This window comes from Podarcis liolepis (assembly GCF_965112155.1).
Source record: "Podarcis liolepis genome assembly, chromosome: 11".
NCBI lineage: Eukaryota > Metazoa > Chordata > Lepidosauria > Squamata > Lacertidae > Podarcis > Podarcis liolepis.
In genome coordinates this window covers 52,709,301-52,733,232 of record NC_139565.1, presented here as the reverse complement: position 1 = coordinate 52,733,232, position 23,932 = coordinate 52,709,301, and the positions used below count along the sequence as shown (strand labels likewise).

Here is a 23,932-nt window from a genome sequence, read left to right as displayed (position 1 = left end):
ACAGGGTGAGCTCCTGTTGCTCAGTCCCAGCTCCTGCCAACCTAGCAGTTTGAAAGCATATCAAAAAGTGCAAGTAGATAAATAGGTACCACTCCGGCGGGAAGGTAAACAGCGTTTCCGTGCGCTGCTCTGGTTTCGGTGTTCCGTTGCACCAGAAGCTGCTTAGTCACGCTGGCCGCATGATCTGGAAAAACTGCGGACAAACGCTGGCTCCCTCGGCCTGTAAAGCAAGATGAGCGCCGCAACCCCAGAGTCGTCTGCGACTGGACTTAACTGCCAGGGGTCTTTTACCTTTACCTTTTTTAGTGTCTCAGGACATTTTTCTGCAGGCTTTCCCCCATCCTGTACATGTACTTTCCCATCCATCTCACTTTAAATTAGGGCTGTCAGTTAAGTGAAATAATTTTCAGTTGATTGCTTGGCTAAAAGATGGTTACTCAGTTCAGTTTGGTTAGCATATTACCAAATCTTCATTGGTTTGATAGAGCATACAATTTCACAAAAGCTACACGTCCAGTTAGGCTGACGCCAGAATCAGGATAAGCTTGATTTCAGCGAGCATGCCCATGTGCTCAGGAATTAGGATCTTGTGCTCAGCCCACATTGCTGCAGCTGGTCACATGCTGGTTTTGTTAGTGTAGGTTTCAACATCAATGTGTGGACATCCCCAGGGGTGTTTCCTTCAATGTGACCAAAACGGACCAGACCAGTAGCATGGACCCCCTCCTGTAGTAATCATAGGAAACACCCTTTGCCCCATTAACATGAAATGAGGATTCATGAGCGTCAGTTAAGTTGCATTAGCTACAATGTAAACCAGAAGGAAGAAATGGATTTGAAACTGTGTAACTGAAACAAACCAGTTCCTAATTTTGGACATGTTTTTATTTGTTATATAGACACACACATTCAAATTAAATAAGCCAGAAGCTTAGAAATGGTGATGTGAATTTTAATCTGCTTTAGTATCTTAAATTTTAAAGTATCCTATTTTCTCCTCCCAATATTTCCTTGTTCTCATCTTTTTGTAAAGCGCTTTGAGTTTACGATGGTACCTCGGGTTAAGAACGTAATTCATTCTGGATGTCCGTTCTTAACCTGAAGCTGTTCTTAACCTGAGGTACCACTTTAGCTAATGGGACCTCTGCTGCTGCCACACGATTTCTGTTCTCATCCTGAGTCTGTAACCTGAAGCGTCTGTAACCTGAGGTATATATTTTATTAGATGAATAAATAAAATAGCACCTGAAATCACACAAATTAATCAGGCTCGCTCTCAACTCTTGTATATATGTGTGTGTGTGTGTGTGTGTGTACACACACACACACACACACACACACACACACACACACACTGTTTAGTTGACAGCACAAATTAGGCTCTTGATTTATCAGGACCATAGACTTTCTCACTGGCATATTACATTGCTTGGTTCATATGATGCTGAGGAACTAAATAGTGTTATGACCGAAATAAGAAGTACATTAGTCATGGTGACAGCCTTCCTGGTAAAGAAAGTTTGGTTTAAGAAAGGGGATATCCTGAATTGCAACCTGTTCCTCAAGTTGTCCATTACGGTGTGTATATCCTAAGGAAAACAGATGCTTTCTTCTGCTACTGAAGTTCAGGCCACAAATCCAAGGTAACTTCGGATTTCACTTTTGGTGCATGCAAAATTCTACTTCGCTCACTTGAAATGGATAACTCAGGATTTGAACTGCATGAAGAAACACCTCCAAGTCCCTCAGTCAAAACGGAGAGGAAAAAACAAGAACACCCAGTAAGTTGCTGTTGTGAAATAATGAGAGAGCTGATCTGAAGCTATATGCTCAGATCTGGAAACTTGTTACAAAACGTATAGAAAATGTATAGAAAATCTTGAGAATGTGCTTCCATACTTCATCCAGCACCTCTAGCTATAAACAGGTAAGTATTAGCAGGTTGCCTAGGACTTGAACTGCGTTTTAAAAAAATCTGCTAATAAAAAATGTTTGCTTTTTTTAAAAAAAACCAGCAACATCTGAGTTAAAAACACAGAGTAGGAGATTTTTGTTTTTTAAAATGAGCTCATCAAGCCCAGCAAGAGTAATCCAATGGTAGAATTTTTTCTATGTGCAGTCTAATCTGTAGGCAGCACTTGGAAGTTTGTACCACCCACCAAAAGGTTGATGTTGGCAGCCATGGGTGGAGAACCTGTGTCCCTCAGGATAATACTGGATGCAAACTCATCATCTCTGGTTTTTGACCATGCTGTCTGGGGCTGATGTGCAAATCCAGCTGGCTTCTGTTCATGGAATGGGGGAGTGCCATCTTGTTCTTTGTTTCAGGCTGGCTCTCCCGATGGTAGTTGGCGTCCAACAACTTCTAGATGGTTTGGGGTTCTCACTGTGTTGTAGCCTCTGAGGCAGGCAGAAGAAACAGAATCCATGTTGTCTCTCTGCCTTTTCAGCATTGTCAGAATGGACAATCTTATATGAAGAAAGGAAGCAGTCTTATCCCAAGTCAGACCATTGTGGAGAGTTGCTATCTTTGGGTGCAGAAACAAGAAAAGCCTGGTCATATGATCTGGTACAAATTTGGTACATGCAGAAGGAGGAATGTTGGGGGGGATATGTCAGGTCGACTGCTGAGAGCAAAATAAGTAGTGTTTTTATCCTTTAAGTAATCTCTTTCTCCACTACTGATCATTCAGGATAAATAAAGAATTGCAAGGAGATTTATAGCTCTCTTCAGTGTACACTGTGCACAGTTGTCTTATCTGTCCACAAGAAGTGACATGCCCATTTTGTAAATGGCTGCTAGTTATTTCAAAGTGGGGAAAGGATAGAAATTAAAGACCAATGCTCGGAATGAACTAGTTTGGTTCAACAAACTTCACTGAATTAGTTCAAAAATCTCTGAACTACACCTGCAAGTAGTTCCCATAATTGTTGGGTGAATGGAATGAGAAGTTTGTTTTGGGGTAGAACTTTGAATTATTTCAAGTTATTCAAGTTCATTCTCTTACATTTTTTTAACCCTTAGAGTAGTGGTTTTCAGCCAGTGTGCTGTGGCACCCTGGGGTGCCTTGAATGATGCTCAGGGGTGCAGCAGGCAACACTGTCCTCTGTCCCTCCTTCCTTCCTTCCCTCCTCTGATGCCCTCTCGCGTCTCTGCCTCCCAAAGGCTTGCACATCCGTTTATTGTAGTAGCCCTGGCTATGAGCTCCACAGTTGAATGGTGCCCCTGGGAGGCACCTCAGTTTGGGGTTGAGGAGGGCGGCAGCTCAGACCAGGGATGGCAGCAGCAGCTGCCTGGAGGACTCCCAAGGAAGAGGGGAGAGGAGAGGAGAGGAGAGAAGGAACACTCCACAAGGGAGGGTGTTTCAAAAAGGGTGAGAGGCTGCTAGCTCTACAGGAAAGGGGTGACAAAACAGGCCCACAGAGGTGCCACAGAAATATTGTAGTTGGTTAAGGGAGCTGTGGACTCAAAAAGGTTGAAAACCTCTGCCCTAGAGTCTTCAGAACTTTAAGCTTAAATATCATGATTGTTGGAAAAAAATAATTAAGCAATTCACCATTAACTTCCATATTTATATCCCTCTTTTCCCCTGACAGACTTGAACCACTTATTTATTAATTTGTATCTCAACTCTCCTCCCAAAGGAGCCTTGGGCAGAAAACAACAAGTGATAAAACAACAAGAACACCTTAAAAACTAGAACTTTTTTTTGAAAGAGATAACTTTCCAGGCTCTGTTAAGGAGATTGTTAGGATCAATATTTGCCATGCCTCTAGTTACTGTAGGTCTGTGTGTGGGGCCAGGATGGGCCGCATTACATTTGCTTTGCCCCAGAGAGGCATCAAGAACTGAGCTCATCCGTTTCTGCCTAGCCCCATCCTTGAATCTGTCTTTCTCATGCTGGAATGTGACAAAAAGGACAAGCACTTCTGAACCTGGCAGTGATAATTGTGTCTGCGTTATGTTCTGCTGAATAATAGTGACTTTCCCAAGGTAACCAGGGTGCTCTGTGCAAAACTACTGCACAATTATGAATTAACTAATATTGATTTGTTAACTTCCTCAGGCATTTTCCCGGATAGCTTAAGCAACTTTGGTTAGGACAATTTTTTGTAAGCAGAAGTAAGGGAAGAAGAGTTGAAAGAGGAAGTTTTCCTGGCTGAGCAGATCAAAACCAGCAAATTATTCTCCACAAACTTCTAAAAAACCCCTGAACCTTTCAGCATTGCAGTAATCAAAGGCAAAAAAACTGCCAGTTGCTACAATGACAATATTAACAAGCTGGGTCACTTCTGAAGTTATCAATTGCTTTTTCTCCTAGTTGGAGCTATTCTGCTTTGAAAATAGCCGGAGCTGAAATAACAACCTAAAGTTCAATTGATGAGGCTTTTACTTGCATGGAAATGCAGTGAGAGAGGAAAGCTGAATTTCTACCAGTCAGGTAGCTAGTAACGGTACAGGTTCCTAGCTACAAAAAAGGTGGCCACCCTAGTGCAACCTGTTGTAAGACAGGTATAAACTGATCGTGTATGCATGTGATAAGATACTAAGCTCGGATGAAAATGGCAAATGATGGGGTATTATGGGAGGTTCCCCCCCAGCTCAGGAGCTCCCTTACTCTTTGTCATAGCACAAACCCTACCATTTCCCAGAGTTACATAAGACTTAAAAAAATAATAATGGAGGAGAATGGCCTTTAGAGATCATGACATACGTAGTCTCTATAATAGTGCTTTTAGAACTGACGGGGAGTTGGATGTTCTGTGTATTGCACTAGACAGATAATCCCTTCATGCCCCCCACACGTATAATCCCTACTCTTTACACATATACACAAACATACCTTGGAGGTATGCTCCCCCAGCCCTTCCCCACTGACAACTGTGGCGTTAACATATGAAAGTGCTGGAGGTGAAATAGTTAAACAGGTTACCCAATCAGGACCCAGGGGGTGGAGTCAGAGGGACTATAAAACCAGCTCTGGGAGGGGCAAAGGGGGGAGTTCCTTGGGAGGTTGGTTGGAGTGGGAGTGAATTGGGATAGAGTTTGTGGGTAGGTTGAGTTAGTGTAGCGAAATAAGCTGAGTCAGGATCAGTTAGGGTCTAGGCAGACAAGTAAATATCTGAGAGGTGGTTTAGTGAGTGAGAGCAGGTAGCGAAAGTTATAGGTCTGGATATGCACCCCATGAATGTAATTGACTGATACTGTTTATGAAACCACACGCTTGTTAAACTGCAATAAATAAACAAAAGTTTATGTTTCAATTTAACCCTGACTGGACTCAGTATTGTCCCAGGTAGGGCCTGGGTGGTGGCAGTGAGAAATAAAGTGGTGGCACAGGGATCAAGAGACGGTGAAACGTCCGGGGACCCTGTGTGATCACCACAACAACCACCAGGAAAACAGGATTGGAGGCAAGTCCCTGCTGTTTGTATGTACACTCAAGTAGGAAACCTTAGATTGTGCTGAACCGTGTGTGAAATAGCTCCGAGAGTTATGAGATATGTAGCAGCCAGGCACGTGATGTGTTGAGACCCCTATGAAGTGACCAGTAAAAGCTAATAGTTCATAGCTAAAGTGATTGTTTCTGACAACTCCAATATGCGAGTCACATCTTTAGGGCTTCACCAAATGGCCTCATCTCAAAACTGAATGACCAAGGAGGTCATCTATGTCCCTAATACTGAGAATTTTCAGAATTGATAGTCAACGTTTTTGCTGCCCTGGAAAAGTCTATATGCCATCTTCATGATCCAATCTCGGCCCTACCTGGAGAAGCTAGGAATTGAATCTGGGGTCTTCTGCATGCAAGCCAGTTGCTCTACTACTGAGCTACAGACTTTCTGCATTGTGAAGTTACAGTGTTTTATCCATAAGCTTGTCATGTGCTCCCAAAGGTTGCCAGTACAGCAGCTTACACAGGCCTGGAGAGGCAATGTTCTGTTTTGCCAGTTCTATAAAAATGGCTACTAATTATTCCTCTTTGTTTCTTTGTTTATCGGGGGAGAAAAAGAGCCGCTGGTCCCTGCTCAACATCTTTCTGGTCTGCCTCTCGGCCTGTGCCATCACCACTGTCTTAGGGGTGCTGGTTTTGTCTCTGGTCTATACCGCCAACACCGGCTTCAAACCAAAATACGATGCCAGCACAGAAAAGCGTAGAGCTGCTTCCCCGGGAACTTCAAGAGTAACATCTGCCCAGGTGGACCCCAAGTTCCAGTTTCTCCACCAGCTTGCTAAAGCCAAGGTATAATTTGACCATATCCTGTTTTATTTTTATTTGTTTAAGGCGTTTATACACTGCTTAATCATTAGTATTTCTAAGCGGCATACAAGGAACCAGGAGCCACGCAGAGAACAAAAAACGAAAAAGCTGTGCAAAACTTGAACACTGCCTTCAAATAACTGCTGGAGTGGGATAGTCTTTTTTGTCATGTGCCTGACGTTCAGCCAGGAGGGTGTTGTTATGATCTCAACTGGGCATGTGCTCCACAGGCTTAGGCCCACAACACTAAAAGCCCAGCTGGTATATATTTCACATAAGAGGCTGTGGACTCTCCTTCATTGGAGAGGTTGGATGGTCATCTGTCATGGATGCTTTAGTTGAGATTCCTGCATGACTCTTGGGGGTCCCTTCCAACTCTGTGATTCTGTGAATAAGGACCTTAATGATTATTTTGTCCATGGGGTTGCTAAGAATTGGTAGCCTCCAGCTCCCATCATCCCTCACCAATGTCCATGCTGGCTGAGGCTTTGGGGTCTTGAATTTCAGCAGCAGCTGGAAGACACAAAGTTGGCTAGTGTTGCTCTACTGAGGTCCAGCTTCAAGGGCCTTCTGGCGGTTCCCTCACTGCAAGAAGTGAGGTCACAGGGAACCAGGCAGAGGGCCTTCTCAGTAGTGGCGCCCACCCTGAGGAACACCCTCCCACCAGATGTCAAGGAAATAAACAACTATCTGACTTTTAGAAGACATCTGAAGGCAGCCTTGTTTAGAGAAGTTTTTAGTGTTTGATGTCTTATCGTGTTTTTAATATTCTGTTGGGAGCTGCCCAGAGTGACTGGGGAAACCCAGCCATATGGGCAGCATAGAAATAATAAATTATTATTATTATTATTATTATTATTATTATTATTATTATTATTATTTTACTGTATAAGGAAAGAAGGAGCCACATTATGTGTTACTGGACTGTGGAGGGACGTAGCATAAGTACCTAAGCCTGTAACAAGTGCACACTCTTTCACGCAAATTCTTGTACATAGCTGGAGGCAGAATGGGCCGCAAATAACGTCACTGGATATTAGACTTTTTATGCAGTGCTTGATGTCCCAAGTATTACCCTTTCCAGAAGCACGAGTTCCCGGGCGGTACCATTCAGTGGTCGAGATTCCGGAAAAACGCCAATGAGTACCAGAACAAGGAAGAGATGGAGTTTGGAAGAAGCATCAATGCTCAGCGCTCCAAGATGACGTTTGGAACTTTGAGGATTAAGAGCAAAGGACTGCGTGCGCCACACTGGCATTTCAATGCCAATGAGCATGGCTACCTCTTAAAGGTACTTTTTGGGGTTATCTTAAAATTGTTTTTACCCCACCTTTCTAGTGGAAAGAACCCTTACATAGCTATAGGTTTAGGATGATAGTTTCGTTTTTATGTCATCTTTGGGTGCCCTCCAAATTTATGGTTTTATATCTCTAAAATTGCATTCTGAAGAGGAGTCTTTTTGCTAAGTTAATGGCCCAAGCCATCTGTTAAGTATCTCTTTGCATGACTAAGGAGTAAAGGAGACTAGTTGCCATCGAAGTTACTGGGTGTTTCCAGAAGCGGGACAGGCCTCCCTCCTTCCTCTGGTTGGGGGTTATGTCATTGGTGGGTTTAAGAGAGAATAGACCAGGGTGAGTCATATGTGGAGTAAACACACAGGCTTAACTTGCTCTCTGTGCGCTGAATCCAGAGCTATGGCTTTGGGAAACCCACAAGAAAACTAATAGGAAAAGCAAAATCAGTTGGGTTGTCAGTGCTGTGAGCTTGTAATGTAAAGGTAAAGGTACCCCTGCCCGTACGGGCCAGTCGTGACCGACTCTGGGGTTGCGCGCCCATCTCGCTTAAGAGGCCGGGAGCCAGCGCTGTCCGGAGACACTTCCGGGTCACGTGGCCAGCGTGACGAAGCTGCTCTGGCGAGCCAGCACCAGCGCAGCACACGGAAATGCCGTTTACCTTCCCGCTATAAAGCGGTACCTATTTATCTACTTGCGCTTAAGGGTGCTTTCGAACTGCTAGGTGGGCAGGAGCTGGGACCGAACGATGGGAGCTCACCCCACCGCGGGGATTCGAACCGCCAACCATACGATCGGCAACTCCTAGGCACTGAGGTTTTACCCACAGCGCCACCCGCATCCCTTGAGCTTGTAATGTACAGGCATGTAAATAAAATCACACATCACAAAGACATTGCCATCTCCGGTGACCTTCATTTGAAGGAAACCAAACCTGAGGTATGGCTGGGGCAACCCAATCAGATGGCTGTGGCATAGAAATAATAAAATTGTTGTTATTATGTGTCGGCAACCCTGCAATCTCTCACTAGTCAGGGACTGGGGTGTGCGTAGCTGAATAAAATGCAGTCAACAGCAGTGACAGGGTGTGGAGGCACCTATTTGGTGAAGGAGGCATGAGGGCTCTGGCAGAGTCTTAAAGCCTTCCCTCATCCTTCCCAAGTCTGGGGAAAGCACTAACTCGGCTTTGGGAAGAAGACAGGAGGAGGATTCCAGGGTGGCGAATAGATCGTCAGTGTCCTGGATCAAGAATTCTGATGCAGATGACTGATCGATACACTTTAATAGTCTATAGCTGCCCCAGCCATTCTGGGCGGCTTTCAACACTCATAAAACACAATAAAGCATCGGGGCTTCACTCTTTGCACTCCTGTGATGGCCCATGGCAGTGTTGTAGTGATGGCATTGGATTTCATAGAATCATAGAATCATAGAATCATAGAGTTGGAATAGACCACAAGGGCCATCGAGTCCAACCCCCTGCCAAGCAGGAAACACCATCAGAGCACTCCTGACATATGGTTGTCAAGCCTCTGCTTAAAGACCTCCAAAGAAGGAGACTCCACCACACTCCTTGGCAGCAAATTCCACTGTCGAACAGCTCTTACTGTCAGGAAGTTCTTCCTAATGTTTCTGCCTTCTTAACTTGATTTGCAAAGACTAGTCCTCTCTCCACCTGTGTTTTTCAGGGCACTGCATGGATTGGGGTTGTCGATGCTGGTGGAAATACCGTAACCACGTACAACGTCACAGCGGGCCAGGTCATTTTCTTCCCCCGAAACACAGTGCATTGGCTCAAGAACGTCGGTACAGAAGACTGTCTGTTCTTGCTGTTCTTCACAACCCATGAAGAGCTTCAAACTCTGGATCTGGATGATACGTTTTTCTTAACACCTGAAGACATAGCAGCAAGGTCACTAAAGGTCTGTACAACATAAACTCCTTAGTGCTAGTTTGTGCTACACGTGAATGCAGCTGTATTGTGAAATTCTTTGTAATCTGCTTTAAGAGCCAATTGGGGCTATGACATGAGGTATGGGCCCCTCCAGATAGCCTTTTAATCATGCATTTATGATGCTGTTGGGGTTGTCACACAAGATTCCATTTTCCATACAAATTGCATCTGCAGAGGTTTTGGGGCAGCCCCCCTCCCGCTTCATTTCCAAGCAGCAAAGTCCATTTCCTACTGAAATTCTGCAACTTTTCTTACCACAAATTGTTCTGGGGTGTGGGTGTTCTTTTTTTGGTCCCCTTTTTGTTGTGCTTCAGCCCCTCTAGAAAGCAGTCATGTGGCATCATTGGGGAAGCTTCTCAGAGCAACCAATAAAGCAGAATATGCCCACCACTAATGCACAGGATGTTTTAGTTTTTATTTTTTTAAGAAGCCTTTAAAGTATTTCATTTGTTCTTGAAAATTTGCTTCCTACCCCCCTTCCCATCTCTTTTAGGGCTTAAACTGTCAGTTTGCATTTCTTAGTGCAGAAAATACTGATCTGATGTGTAGAGATCTTTCCTATTCTACTTAATTCAAGAAGCTTCCGTAAGCTTCTTTGTGTGAAAGTAACAAGCAAACAAGCAGAAGGTTCCTGATGTTTGGGTTATTCCTTCAAAGAAGCTGAGTACAGCTGGTTTAAACTGGTTCTGTTATCTCTTTCTGTCAAGGTCATGCTGACTGTGAGGCCAGAAGGAGCCTGGGTCTCTTTCTTTCTTTCTTTCTTTCTTTCTTTCTTTCTTTCTTTCTTTCTTTCTTTCTTTCTTTCTTTCTTTCTTTCTTTCTTTCCTTCCTTCCTTCCTTCCTTCCTTCCTTCCTTCCTTCCTTCCTTCCTTCCTTCCTTCTTTCTTTCTTTCTTTCTTTCTTTCTTTCTTTCTTTCTTTCTTTCTTTCTGGTATGGTGTTTTGTATGCTTAGTATAAGTTATTGTAAGTTTAAGCTAAGTCTGCTGCAACTGGATTTTTTATAGACAGTGCCAATCCTGAATGTATTCGATTTGTGACCATTATACTCATTTGCCTTCAGTGGCAGAAAAGCTCTGCTGGATGAAATATTAATTGCCTCTGATCTAGTTTTTGGGAATCCTGCAACGTGTTTAAGTTGTTACTCTGCTAACTGCACATTGGAATCTGCTCTGAATCAGTACTGAGTAGAATTTCAGTGACAAAAACAAACTCCCCTAGCTGGAGCTCCTTTAAGTCACTGTGGCTGAGAAGCTAAATCCAACGTTTGCTGCATGTTTTCTAGCCTCAAGGTGGAGTGGCCTTCATCAGGTCTTTCCAGAAGCAAGCAGAAGACCAAGCCGTCAACCTTCCTCCAAACCTAGCAGAGTTCGTTCAGAATCCCAACTACCAGCAGTCCGAAGACCCGCTTGTGTGGCGGTACTTCTTTGACCTCAAAGGTACTTCAGAGAAAGCTGAGATGGCATTAACAGGGACCTTTGTTTCCAGACAGTTAGCAATGTGGGTCGGGGTCGCTTCAGCAAAGGGAGCAGAGGCAATAGAGGACCAGCCCCACCACCACCTTAGGAACGTTCTCCTGGGCTTCTGATGCAGGAAGGAGCTGGTGGCATCCACTTGCTACCCAAGATATTTCCAGACAATCTCAGAGACCCAGCCAGGGAAGGATTGCCCAAAATCAGTGGCGGAATCTATTTCTGGTTCCACAGTTCGTTCCAGAGCATGGGCAAAGCTGGATACAGAAACTCCGCTGTCTGCGAAACCAAGCAGCTGAGCTTATTCCTAATTAAATGCCCATGGAGGAATCAAATATTCTCTTTTTAAAGCCTTGGGTTTTTAAAGAAACCCTCTTGGGTGGTAAGATTGGCACTCAGGTAGGGTTATCATACATCCGAACATACCCGGAATATTGCAGTCAGAAGCAGTGTCTGCATGGAAATTGGCAAAAGGTCCAGGAAAATCTGGACGTATGGTAACCCAGTGTTGTTTTTGCTGACTTTCCTTAAAAATAGCTCAAAATGTCAATTTTTATGTGTCCAGGTTTTCACTTTTTGAAAAACGGCTACCCTAACTCAGGACTCTCTTAGTAGTTCCACCACCCTTGGAACTTGGGACGGGGTGGAGGAAGGCTGGGAAAGTCTATTCTCTTTCTTCCTAAGCTATGGAGTTTTGGTATGTCTGGCACTTCTATATCCAGAACACGTGGTCTGTTGCTAAGTGATGGCAAATGTCTCAGAACAACAAGCTTGGCTTAGTGAGCAATGTAAGCTAATAAATATTCTGTGATGATCATGAACTAGGTCTCCCAAGCTTGTCTTACTGTTGAGGATGCAGCGTTTGTCCTCCATTCAGGGTCAACTGAGTTCCGTTTCCCCGGGGGAATAATCCAGTTTGCTCGGTATGTGAAAGATGGAAAAGGCTTGAGTACGAATGAAAGAATTTACAGCGAGTTTCTCCATTCAGTAAGTATTGAGATAAAAAGTGCTGCCTGTTATAGTGGATGAGACCATGGAGATCTGAGTCAAATGTTCCATTTGGAGAGCAGTACAGAAACCCTGCCCATAGCCGTCTCTGCATGGTCTCAAACCACCAGCCTTCTGGTTAACAGCCAGTTGCACTGACCCATGGAGCCACCTGAGATTTCTAACGTTGTTGGACTCCAACTCCCATCAGCCCCAGCCAAAATGGCCAGTGGTCAGGAATGATGGGAGTTGGAGTCCAACAAGTCTGCAGGGCCTCCGGTTCCCAACCCGTTTTAATGCTTTGAGACACCCTGTTGTTATTTTGCACAACCTCACATGCTCACGTGCTTTTGTTTGCTCTCCTTGCTCTCAGAAGGAAGATGCTCTTACTTTGGGGACACTCAGGATCTATAGCAATGGTCTACGGCAGCCCCACTTTCATTTCAATGCCAACGAGATGGGATACGTCATCAGTGGGTGTGGACAGGTAGCTATTTAACTTAAACCACTGTGATGTAAACCATTCTGAGTTTTCCTTGGGTAAGGAATAGGTGCTTAGCTATTGGCAGGAAGCAGAAACTCTCACAATATTGTTTTGACTCCTGCTGAAGACTTTTATTTCACCCTCCCGGTTATATTTTATTAAATTTTTACAAGTTTCACAGTTACACTCTAATACATAATCAATTTTTCTTTTGTTTTTGTCAGCCTTCCATCCCATTTCCACTGTTTTTTTATTTCTCCCTCTTTGCTGCACCTTGTCTTCTATCTCTTATACCATATCTGAAGAAGTGTGCTTGCACACGAAAGCTCATACCAAGAACTAACTTAGTTGGTCTTTAAGGTGCTACTGGAAGGAATTTTTTTGTTCTTATACCATAGTTATTTTTATTTCAGCAATCCTACCCAGGCATACAGTTTAGTTATGCATTTCCCCCCCAGTTTTGCTGCTTTTTATCTGAGTTTTATCGGTGATTATTTTATGTATATTTGCTTTTTTAAGTTTTGCTGATTTAATCATGTTTTATTGGTGATGTTATTATGTACGTCAGTTACGATTTTTTCTGCTTAAGCAGTTTATAAGCTTTTCTATAAAAGAAAAAGGTTATGAATATTTTCAAAGAAGAAAACATGACTAGGATGATGGGAGTTGTAATCCAATATCTGGTAGGCACCCAGTGATTGTTGCTGGGTTAGGAGAATCAAACTGTTCCTAGCTCTGCTTCCTTCCAGTTTTCTGCAAGGCAGAGTTGGGAAAGAAATCTTGGAGCTCCACAGCCTTGCACATCAGGTTGTCTACAAGTCCTATTCCACAAGGGAGGTCACTCTCCTGTATCCATTGTGCTCCTCCTCCTGGTTCCTCCTGTCCCCTTACACAGCTTTATAACAGTATATGAGGGAGAAAGCCCCAGATGTGGTCGCATTTCTTCATAGGGAAATTGCTCTATCTTCTGGATCATTCTGTTTTTCCCTTTTCTGAACCTTCGGCTCTGGGAGACATTACAGACGCCTGGATTTGTGACATTTTTCATGAAGTCCATTGAGAACTACAGAGTCAGTTGGATGGATGTTGGGGTGTATTTCCTTGTTGGTGCATTCTCTCTCCAGGTGGGCATTATCGTTTCACCATCACTCACCACTGACTTCACCATTGGCGTTGGAGATGTCGTCTTTTTCCCCGTTGGAACCCAACACTACATCAAGAGCACATGCGACGAAGAGTTGCTTTTCATTTTGGCATTCAGCACTGCGAACCAGGTAGGAAATCTGTGCTTGACTTCCTAGGTAAACTGCCAGGCTAGATACAGTTAAGCCACAGTTAAGTTAGTGTGATGAGTTATTGTGAACCACAATCAATGTTATAAAGGTTTTGCAGGGTTGGGGAGAAAAAACAACAACCATATATTAACTCAGTTCTCATTTAAAGGCAAATCTCCCTAATTTGTGCTTTCTGAAGCAATACACCAAAAACCCAAACATCCATCCTTCAAAATTTGAATTTTTCTGAATTTTGAAATGCAGTTCTCCAGCCAAGTAACGTGCATATACTAAAGTAGGTGTAAAAATGCATATTAGTAATAAATAACATGGGAAAGTGCATTATATTAGGTACACTGCTTTGCAAAAGCGCATAGCTAAGGTGCATACAAAGATGTGACTATTCAGTGAAATTCTCACAAAAATACTGATGAATTTTCACGAGAACTTATAATTTATTTATTTATTTGCAAACCAATGTGGAAATGTAGAGAACTGAATGTAAGACTGGAAAAATTAGAAATGGAGAGAAACCAGCTGAAATTTGCCCATCCGTATTATACATGATTGTACATATTACGTAAGATGGTAATTTAATTTTTTTGCCATGAAAAATGTTTGTGTGTTACTGTGAAACGAGCGTAAACTCCCCCTTCCCAATTCAAATGCTCTTGTGGTTGTTGTTTTTTTTGTAGCTGCAAACCCTTGATATGGATGACTATTTCCACCGCACGCCAGACCATATACTAGCCCAGCTTTTCTTCAAAAAGCAGGATGAATTTAAGAAGATTCCACATTTTAACGAGGACCAGGCAATTAATCTACCGTAGCAGCTTCACTACAGCAACGAAGAAGTCCGCATGAAACCACGTGTTATTAATAATGTTAATGCTGCCTTGGAAGAGTTTTTCGAGTTCTTAACCACTTCTTTATAAAGTAAAAGGAGTCAGGGCTTGCATCGCGTTTTCCTAATAATAATGATGATGATAATAATAATTTATTTATACCCTGCCCATCTGGCTGGGTTTCCCCAGCCACTCTGGGTGGCTTCCAACTAAACATTAAAAATACATTAAAACATCAGTCATTAAAAACTTCCCTAAACAGGGCTGCCTTCAGATGTCTTCTAAACATCAGATGGTTGTTTATTTCTTTGACATCTGATGGGAGGGCGTTCCACAGGGCAGGCGCCACCACCAAGAAGGCCCTCTGTCTGGTTCCCTATAACCTCACTTCTCGCAATGAGGGAACCACCAGAAGGCCCTCGGAGCTGGACCTCAGTGTCTGGGCTGAACGATGGGGGTGGAGACACTCCTTCATAATGCCAGCTTATTCTTTACATGACGGGCTACAATATAAGGCAAAGATGTGCACACGTTACCCTGTTGTTGTGGTTAGCTTGACCCTATCTCATACACAAGGGTTGCCAAATTTTTTTGATTCATGGGCCACATCTTGAGGCAGAAGTGTGGAGGAAGCTCCCAGACCTTGTGGGGAGGCATCGCCAGGGCAGTTGTACCCATTGGCACTGTCTTGGCATTACCAGGATTATAGTGTATTCAGCCAGATGTGAAGGAAAACCACATTTCTAGAACTTAGCGAGCATGAATGAGAGCACTAAATGGAAGTGTTTTGACTTACGATCCATTCCAAATGCAATGTAATAGTCACATAAATAAAACAAAATGAGAAGTTTTTGCGGTGAGGGAGCAGGTTGGGTCCTACATTGTCCTTCCTTTTCATGAAAGGCCTTATTTCGTCTGCAGAAAGGGCTGCAGCCCAGCAGAGACTCCTGTCAGCAGAAAGAAGAGGAACGAGAATTTTTGCTTTTTTTCCTGCTGGGCCACCTCCCACACTGTCCTGGAGGGTCTTCTCTATCCTCCAGAGCAAATTTTCAGGGAACTATAGGAGGAAGTAGGGATAATTTTAAGAATCTGCCTCAGCCCCAACCCCTTCTGTCCTCGGGAGCCTTCCACGAGTTATGTCCCAATCACAGAAACTCTGCATCTAAGGCAGCGTATTTTTTCATCATTCCCTACTGAAGTTCCTCAATAACAGGGTTGGGATGGGGGGAGAAATCCAACTGTTTACATTTAATGGAGAATTTACCTCATCCGCACCCTTCCCTCCCAAAGTACACGAACTGAACTGGTGTGGAAATGTGGTGAGCTGAACTGATGATTGGAAAAACGAGAACTGAGACAAATTGAAACTGACATATATTTGTTCATTCCTACGCTGAGGCGATAATTTCCCCTCAAATATATACATTCCTTTCCCCACTTTCAGATCCTCCAGCGAATGCTGTAAGCAAACTTTGGAAACAGCGCTGCAATTATTGTAATTTGAACAACACACTAGCTTTCTACTACATTGCAATTAGGTGGTGATTAGTTTTCATTTAGGGATGTGGAATTAACAGATGGCGAAATGTATTTGTACGATGTGATCACATAGCAGTCACTCATTCGGGTTTTTCCTCATGCCCTGGGGGCATGACGTGACAAAAATTGGCTGTAAGCCTGCAGCCCAATTCACCCTTACTTGGGAATAAGCCTCTATGACTTATGGGAGCAGAAGAATTTTCACCACTAGTTGTTGTTGTTTAGTCGTGTCCAACTCTTCGTGACCCCATGGACCAGAGCACGACAGGCACTCCTGTCTTCCACTGCCTCCCGCAGTTTGGTCAAACTCATGCTGGTAGCTTTGAGAACACTGTCCAACCATCTTGTCCTCTGTTGTCCCCTTCTTCTTGTGCCCTCAATCTTTCCCAACATCAGGGTCTTTTCCAGGGAGTCTTCTCTTCTCATGAGGTGGCCAAAGTATTGGAGCCTCAGCTTCAGGACCTGTCCTTCCAGTGAGCACTCAGGGCTGATTTCCTTAAGAATGAATAGGTTTGATCTTCTTGCAGTCCATGGGACTCTCAAGAGTCTCCTCCAACACCATAATTCAAAAGCATCAAACATATTGAAGGCTAAGACCTTCAAAGTAAACTCTTTCACTTTATGTAATATGCGCAGAATATTGTTTTTAAGTGTTTGCAGATGCCAGCTGTTCCCAAGAACAATGCAATTCAAGGGTTTCACTTAAGAGGCAAGCATTATTAGCCCAAGTTTCTTAGAAGGCAGCAAATCCCCATAATTCAGGGTAATTTTATAGGGGTTTAGCCAGCAGGTGGCATCGTACATCAGTAAAGATCTGTATCTGTAAACTATTTAATGGAATAATTTGTCTAAGTAGGCAAAGGAAACATGGCAAGCCCAGGATAGCTATGGTTAAAATGTAAGCTGTGGGAGGTTGAATAGCCTCAATGCATGCCACAACTCTGTTGAAGATTTAAGGCATAAAAGTCCTGGAAGAAAATATTGAGGCTGCAGAAAAGGCAAGGAGACCTTAGATACGCTTTTCCTCACAATATGGCATCATGAAATGGACACAACACTTTCCAGGGCTCAGAAATAGCTTCTGCCTGAAAGCTATTCCCCAAGAAACCAAGTTACGGTTTATACCAAGGTGTGTTGCAATCTATGCCCTCAAGCAGCAATAGTTTAAGAGTACATTTCTTCACTTCTGTATTTATTTAGCTGAGTGCAAGGCATCAAATGAAGCCGTGGAAATAGGCCCCTTTTTACAGCTGCCATTTTGAAACTGACAGAGGAGTGAGTTGGCATTCTGGGTAGTGTGGAAGTGAAGAACCGGTGGACTAAGCTACTGTTACTTCAGTGTATTATTGCTATTGTTATTATTTCTTAAATTTGTATACCGCCCTATACTTGTAGATCTCAGGGTGGTTCACAACGTAAAATCACAATATTAAAAAATACGTAATAAAACAAAGACAACTTAATAAACACTTAAAAGGGTATTGGATGATAATCAGCCAAAGGCCTGCTTGAAGAGCAACATTATTGCCTGGCATCTAAAGAAGCATAACGAAGGTGCCAGGCGAACCTCCCTGGGGAGAGCATTCCACAAACAGGAGCCACTGCAGAAAAGACCCTGTTCTGCCCCACAGGGTTCAATTATTTAGTGATAGCAAATCTGTGTATTAGTATTAGGTAGCAGGAATAATAATGCTGCAACTTTAAGAAAAGGTAGTGCCTTTCCCGTTTCCAAATCTCAAAGCAGGTTGGGAAAGGAGGGCATAGTAATATACCAGTTTCTATTGGCTACTCCCATTGCGGGGAAAACCTCTGTCTCTCCTTTGCAACCTAGTTCTGTTTAGTTCTTGCAAGCCCAGGAAGAGGGGTAGACTCCATCGTTCCTACTTCATAAAGAGCTTCCTAACCACATTCATTAAGAGCCAAAAGAACAGGCTACTGGAATGTGAGTAAATACCTCTATTTGTGCCTTGTGATTTTCAACAGAATACATGTTTGAGAGCTTTGTGGAGTTTTCTGGATACTAATCATAATGAGAAAAATCTCAGGGCGGAACAGACCTGTTCTCATGTTGTCACCCTCAGGACCTCTTGGGGAGGAGACACATGAAGAAGGGCCTCAGAAGATGATCTCAAGGTCTGGGTAGGTTAGGGCTGGACATTACTGGGATTTCAAAGGTGGAATTGATGTTGGGGTGGGATTCCAAAATGTGGTGCTTTGTCTTGGATCTTAGGCAAGTCAATGAACAAATGTGGGGTTTTCCTTTAAAAAGCTCAACAACTTTTGGGGTGCCCTGGTTTTTACTTTTTGAAATATGGCAACCCCTAGGGTAGGTTCACATGGAGGGATGTGGTCCATGAGGTAGTGCAGTCTTGAGCCATTTAAAGCTTTATAGGTCAAAACCAGCACTTTGAATTGGGCCTGGAAACTAATTGGTAGGCAGTGCAGTCAGACCAGGATATATTTATTTAAAATATATATACAGTGGTACCTCAGGCTACAAACACCTCAGGTTACAAACACTTCGGGTTACAGACTCCACTAACCCGGAAGTAGTACCTCGGGTTAAGAATTTACCTCAGGATGCGAACAGAAATCATGTGCTGGCACTGCGGCGGCAGAGGGAAGCCCCATTGGCTAAAGTGGTGCCTCAGGTTAAGAATGGTTTCAGGTTAAGAATGGACCTCTGGAACGAATAAAGTTCGTAACCAGAGGTACCACTGTACGGCACCTTTCCATCTATCAGGGTTGGCGAGGCAGCTTGAAATAAATATAAAACGGAAGCTCTGCTTGCATGCAGTGTATACTGGGTGACATAGAAAACGATGCTGTTTTATATCCGTAGCTGAGGAAGAGGGTCTGAATTATAAGAAGCGGTTGTTGCACTCAAGTACTGCGTGTGGGCTTCTCAAAGGTATCTATGTGGCCACTGTGAAAACAAGAGGGTTGGGCTAGACCTTTTGCCTGATCTAGCAGGGCTCTCCTTATGAGGTGGCAGGATAACTCCCCTCTCCCCAAGTTCCACTTTCCTGGGCTCATAATCAAACCCCTGTCAATTATAATGATGTCTACTGTGCCATTGCTCAGAGCAGTTCTTTCCAGCAGGTGTCTCTCTTGAGCTTATTTTTATGACTGGTTAAGAGTAACCTTGCAAAACTATAATTTTTCCAGAGGAAATCCTTGTCCAGATCTTGAGTTAAAGTGCATTGCCCTCACAGAACAGCATATAATGCGTAGCCCAGTGTTTCCCAACCTTTTTTGGGCAAAGGCACACTTGTTTCATGAAAAAAATCTCGAGGCACACCACCATTACAGCCCCGTGACGTCAGCGTGCAGCGTCATGCCGGGAGGGACATGAATTGCTAGCAAATTACATAATCACCTCCTTGAGGGCTGGCTCATCTTCTCCGAAGGCAGAACCCCATTAATTAACAGCACAGACTCACACCATAGCCAAGACGAGGGGGGAAAACCTCAGTCATGCACAGTCATGCACATGTGGTGGCTAAATGAGGACGAAGACCGGGCAGAGAGCAGGGTTCAAATCACCCCACCTGGCCAGGACAATCCCTGGGTGCTCCCTTGGGCCACTCGCCTGACCCACCTCGCAGGGCTGTTGTTGCGAGGATAACACGGGGAGAACCACGCGCGCCCCCGGGAGCTCCTTGGAGGAGAAAGCGGGCGATGAATGCAATGCACGAAATATATGAGAGGCGACCAGGTTTTGCAGGTGAGGGGCCCCCGCCAGCCTCCGCCTCCAACACCCGGCGCAACGACGCCGAAGTTTCCCCCCAGGCTCGGCTCGGGGAGCAGCGCTGCTCCCCCCCCGGCTCCCCTTCGCCCTCCCGGCTCTCTCTGCCGCCCACTGGGGACCCCCCTCACCTGCCAAGTCCGGAGCGCCAGTGGAAGTTGCATGCATGCATGCAGGGCGCCGCGTTGTCATTGGATTGCACTGCACTCCATGCAACGCCTGCACGCATGCATTGCCTTGCGGTCCCCTCCGGCGCGGATGCAGCATTGCAAAAATAAAAAAACCCCGACGCAGCCCTACCTGGGGGGCAGCCTCCGCCTCCGCCGCTCCGCCTCCGCGGGGATCCCCGGGCTCCATCCTGCCGCCCGATCTCCGCGGGGGCGCAGGCAGGCTGCGCGGGGTCTGCGCGGAAGAGCCCCTGCCCGCCCGGCCACCGCCGCTGCGCTCATTCCATGGCCGGGAGAAGAGCGCTTCAAACAAAATGCCCGGCCCGCCAGGCCACGCTGGGAAACGTAGTTCGTGCACCCCACACGGGCGCGGAGCCCAAGGGCGAGGGGACTACGGATCCCGGCAGCCCCTGCGCCGGGGACGGAGGGGGAGAGGCCGGGTGCAGGGATGGAGGGACGGGTGGGCGAGCGAGTGAGTGAATGGCAGCCACCAAGCCTTGGCCGAGAGCCAGGAAGGGCCTCCCCGGAGGAGGAGGAGGGAGGCGCAGAGCGGGAGGGAACCCCAGGGGTCATCTAGTGACGGTGCCCCAATCAAAAATTTGACTTAAAAAAAAAACTTTCATTTTTTTAATTTTTCCCGCGGCACACCAGGCAACATCTCGCGGCACACTAGTGTGCCGCGGAACAGTGGTTGGGAAACACTGGCGTAGCCAGACTACACTGCACGGTAGTTGGGGAGAAGGAGGAAATCTTCTGCACTGTGCCCAAGTTGGTCAGAGCAGCCGACACTTTGAAAAGTCAGGAGGTGAACATGAAGGCACTGTTTATACTTGCAATGAAACTCATTGTTGTTCATATTTTTTGCACCCTGCAGTCATCAAACTGTGATTTTTGTGGCGCCTGAAAGAGAGCTAGTGGCTATTTAAGCAGCACTTAATTTTTATGAAATTATTTGACAGGGCATCAAGTTCAACCTCTTGCAATGCAGGAATCACAACATACAGGGCAGATGGCTCAAAAACCTCCAGTGAAGGGGAGTCCATCGCCTCCTGAGGGAGTCCGTTCCACTGTCAAACAGCTCCTACTGTCACAAAATACTTTCTCATGTTGAGTCTGCATCTCCTTTCTTGTAACTAGAAGCCATTGGTTTGGTTTCTAGGCTCCAGAGCAGGAGAAAACAAGCTTGTGCCATTTTCATGTGACTGCCCTTCAGATATTTGAAAATGACTATCGTATCTCCTCTCAGTCTCCTCTTTTCCAGGCTAAACACACCAGATTGCTTCAGAGCGGACACGGAGCAATGGATCCAAACTACAAGAAAGAAGATTCCACCTAAACATTAGGAATTTGCTGCCAAGGAGTGTGGTGGAGTCTCCTTCTTTGGAGGTCTTTAAGCAGAGGCTTGATAACCATATGTCAGGAGTGCTCTGATGGTGTTTCCTGCTTGGCAGGCGGTTGGACTCGATGGCCCTTGTGGTCTCTTCCAACTCTATGATTCTATGATTCTAACCGTTCCTCATAAGGCTTAGTTTCCAGACCCTTGATCATCTTGGTTGCCCTCCCCTGCACTTTCCAGCTTGTCAATATCCTTCTTAAATAGTGGCACCCAGAACTGGACATTCCACGTGTCCAGTAGTTCCACGTGTGGTCTGAGCAAGACAGAATAAAGCAGGAATATTACTTCCCCTGATCAGGTTACTGGTTCTGTTGATGCAGCCTAGAAATAGCTCGGTGTTTGGCTAGTTAGCTGATTTACCACCAGTTTAAGCTGATGTTCATTGTATGAATTCATGCATTGTTGAAGTTTAATGTATTCAATGGCATTGGCAATTGTATCTTCTTTTTTAAAGCACAAAGGTACTTTATTTTTAGACAAAAATAGGAAACAAATATTTAATACTGAAACACAGGTGAATACCTTAATATCAGTGTACTTCTCCACCCAAAAACCAATGATAGGAACTCATTCTATAGTTGGATATCATTTTATAGTTGTTGTTTTCTTGACATCACACCCTGTGATCATCTAACATGAAACAACTATTCCATATTTTATTCACTCAAAGGGTAGAGGACATGGAATATAAACCTCAAATTCTTTCTCACAGCCAGAGAGTAAGTGAGAGGTTTGGTATAAAATACATGACCATTGCATCGCTAACTGGGTGCGTTAACCCCTGCTATGGCTAGCTAAAGGTCATTGCTATGGAATAGATTGACAAGCTGCACTTGAATGCTTTAGATAGGGTTGTAGTACAGGGGTTAGGTTCCTGATGGTCTGGGCTTAGGTTCCTGATCATCCTTTGACATTAGGGAATATTGGCGGAGGTCTGTTGAGGAATGAAGATTTTAAAAGACTGTCTGAAAATCAGCTCCAGTCAGTGGCAAGAGTTATAAGTCTAATATTGCCACAGCCCTGAGGGAAAGTTTGGGACTAATATTACTTTTTCACTGAGAAAGTAAACAGTGAATATATTTCTAGGATATTTTCTTCTGGTATATATTTTTGGGTGACTTATGCACAGGAATAATATTACATTAAGCTGCTGATATGGATTGCCAGCAAAGTCCCAAGAAAAAGTCTACAGTTCAACAAGTTGTAAACTTAGTTTTATATTTTTGTAAGAAATAAACCAGGTGTAAAAACTAGGTAGTAGTATTTTAATAATTTAATTTGCTTTTTTCTGCTCTTTCTCTGTTATCTATCTATCTATCTATCTATCTATCTATCTATCTATCTATCTATCTATCCATCCATCCATCCATCTATCTATCTATCTATCTATCTATCTATCTATCTATCTATCTATCTATCTATTTCAGCAACTGCTTTAGGGCTGTGCTTAAACCAGGGAAGAGAAGGGTTTCTTTCAACAGAAACTTTCCCATTGTGAAATGTACTTCTCCTTTTTAGCAGAGAAGTTTTTAGTAGATAAGTTTTGTGGCACTTCCCCCCATTATTCAGAGTATATGTAGGCAGCATTGTCTTCACTCTCATCTGGCTTTGTGACATCATCATGTGACCAGATCTGACTGGCTGTGTGGCATTGTCAGGAAGTCTGTTTAGAGAGAAGGCTAGGCTTTGTGCCCTTATTGTTTCATATTCATGATGGCGGCGCACTGCTAAACCTAGCTGGCTGCATTGGGGGCTTACACTGTCTTTGATTAAGATTGTACACGATTTCTGACTAGCTGATGTCGCTTTACTAAAGTTCCAATTCTATGCACACTTATTGGGAATAAGTCTTATTGAACTCAGTGCAACTTACTTCCTGAGTAATAGGAAATGGCAGCTAAGCTGCGGATTGGAGATAGTCTATAGACTATGTTCACACATGTTAGTTACATCCATTGTTACGAAGACTTTTAGGAATGAATGAGTCACTGAAGATAAAACCTTCATATCATCTCAGATACAATGCTGAGCAATGGAAGCAGTTTATATATTCAGCTGTGAGTCATTGGGCAATTCACGCTGTTCATCAGTATTTCTAGTTGAGATGGCCTTTCCCTCTCTCAAATGCCACTGCAAAATTACTTAAGGACCAGCTTGCCCTAAGAGAGAGAAGGCAGAACAGCTTAGAGATGGCCAGCCTAAAAGTCCTCAGCCTGAGGGGAAAACTGTGTAGCAGCTACAGGTGTATAAAGGCTTTGTATCTACCCCATGCAGTGATGTTTCCATTCTGCTGCAGTTTGGGTTCCACACAAAAAAAATATCATTTGGCTTGCTGTTCTCTGTTCTCTGCAACAGTCCCTCTGCCTCCCCCTACCACACTATGCCACGGCCAGGCTGTGACATTCTTCTTCTTCTCTTTAACCCCCCCCCCAAATAAGTTTAGAAGTTAAGATGTTCCCAGGCTACTATAGGAGAAGTTTCCTTTAGGGGTTCATGTATGGCGTCTCACACCA

At 44.3% G+C, this 23,932-nt stretch overlaps 1 protein-coding gene across 2 annotated transcripts; it reads left to right on the top strand.

Moving 5' to 3' along the window:
- The first annotated feature begins 1,561 nt into the window (after positions 1 to 1,561).
- LOC310688964 (uncharacterized protein) lies at positions 1,562 to 14,682 on the top strand. Of its 2 annotated transcripts, none has more exons than XM_083466121.1 (8): positions 1,562 to 1,781; positions 7,348 to 7,554; positions 9,244 to 9,477; positions 10,793 to 10,946; positions 11,857 to 11,966; positions 12,340 to 12,453; positions 13,575 to 13,724; positions 14,420 to 14,682. In XM_083466121.1, exons 1-8 carry the CDS (start codon positions 1,698 to 1,700, stop codon positions 14,552 to 14,554), a joined length of 1,188 nt encoding a protein of 395 aa, XP_083322247.1. In that variant the 5' UTR covers positions 1,562 to 1,697; the 3' UTR covers positions 14,555 to 14,682. The 2 variants fall into 2 exon arrangements, with proteins under 2 accessions (XP_083322247.1, XP_083322246.1); XM_083466120.1 differs by lacking the exon at positions 1,562 to 1,781 and adding an exon at positions 5,945 to 6,245.
- The last annotated feature ends 9,250 nt before the right edge of the window (positions 14,683 to 23,932 follow it).

Coding starts and splice junctions, on each gene's coding strand:
- LOC310688964 (XM_083466120.1), top strand. CDS start 5,964: ATGGCTACTAATTATTCCTCTTTGTTTCTTTGTTTATCGGGGGAGAAA. Junction 12,454..13,574: donor TCATCAGTGGGTGTGGACAG/GTAGCTATTTAA, acceptor TTCTCTCTCCAG/GTGGGCATTATCGTTTCACC. Junction 13,725..14,419: donor CATTCAGCACTGCGAACCAG/GTAGGAAATCTG, acceptor TTTTTTTTGTAG/CTGCAAACCCTTGATATGGA.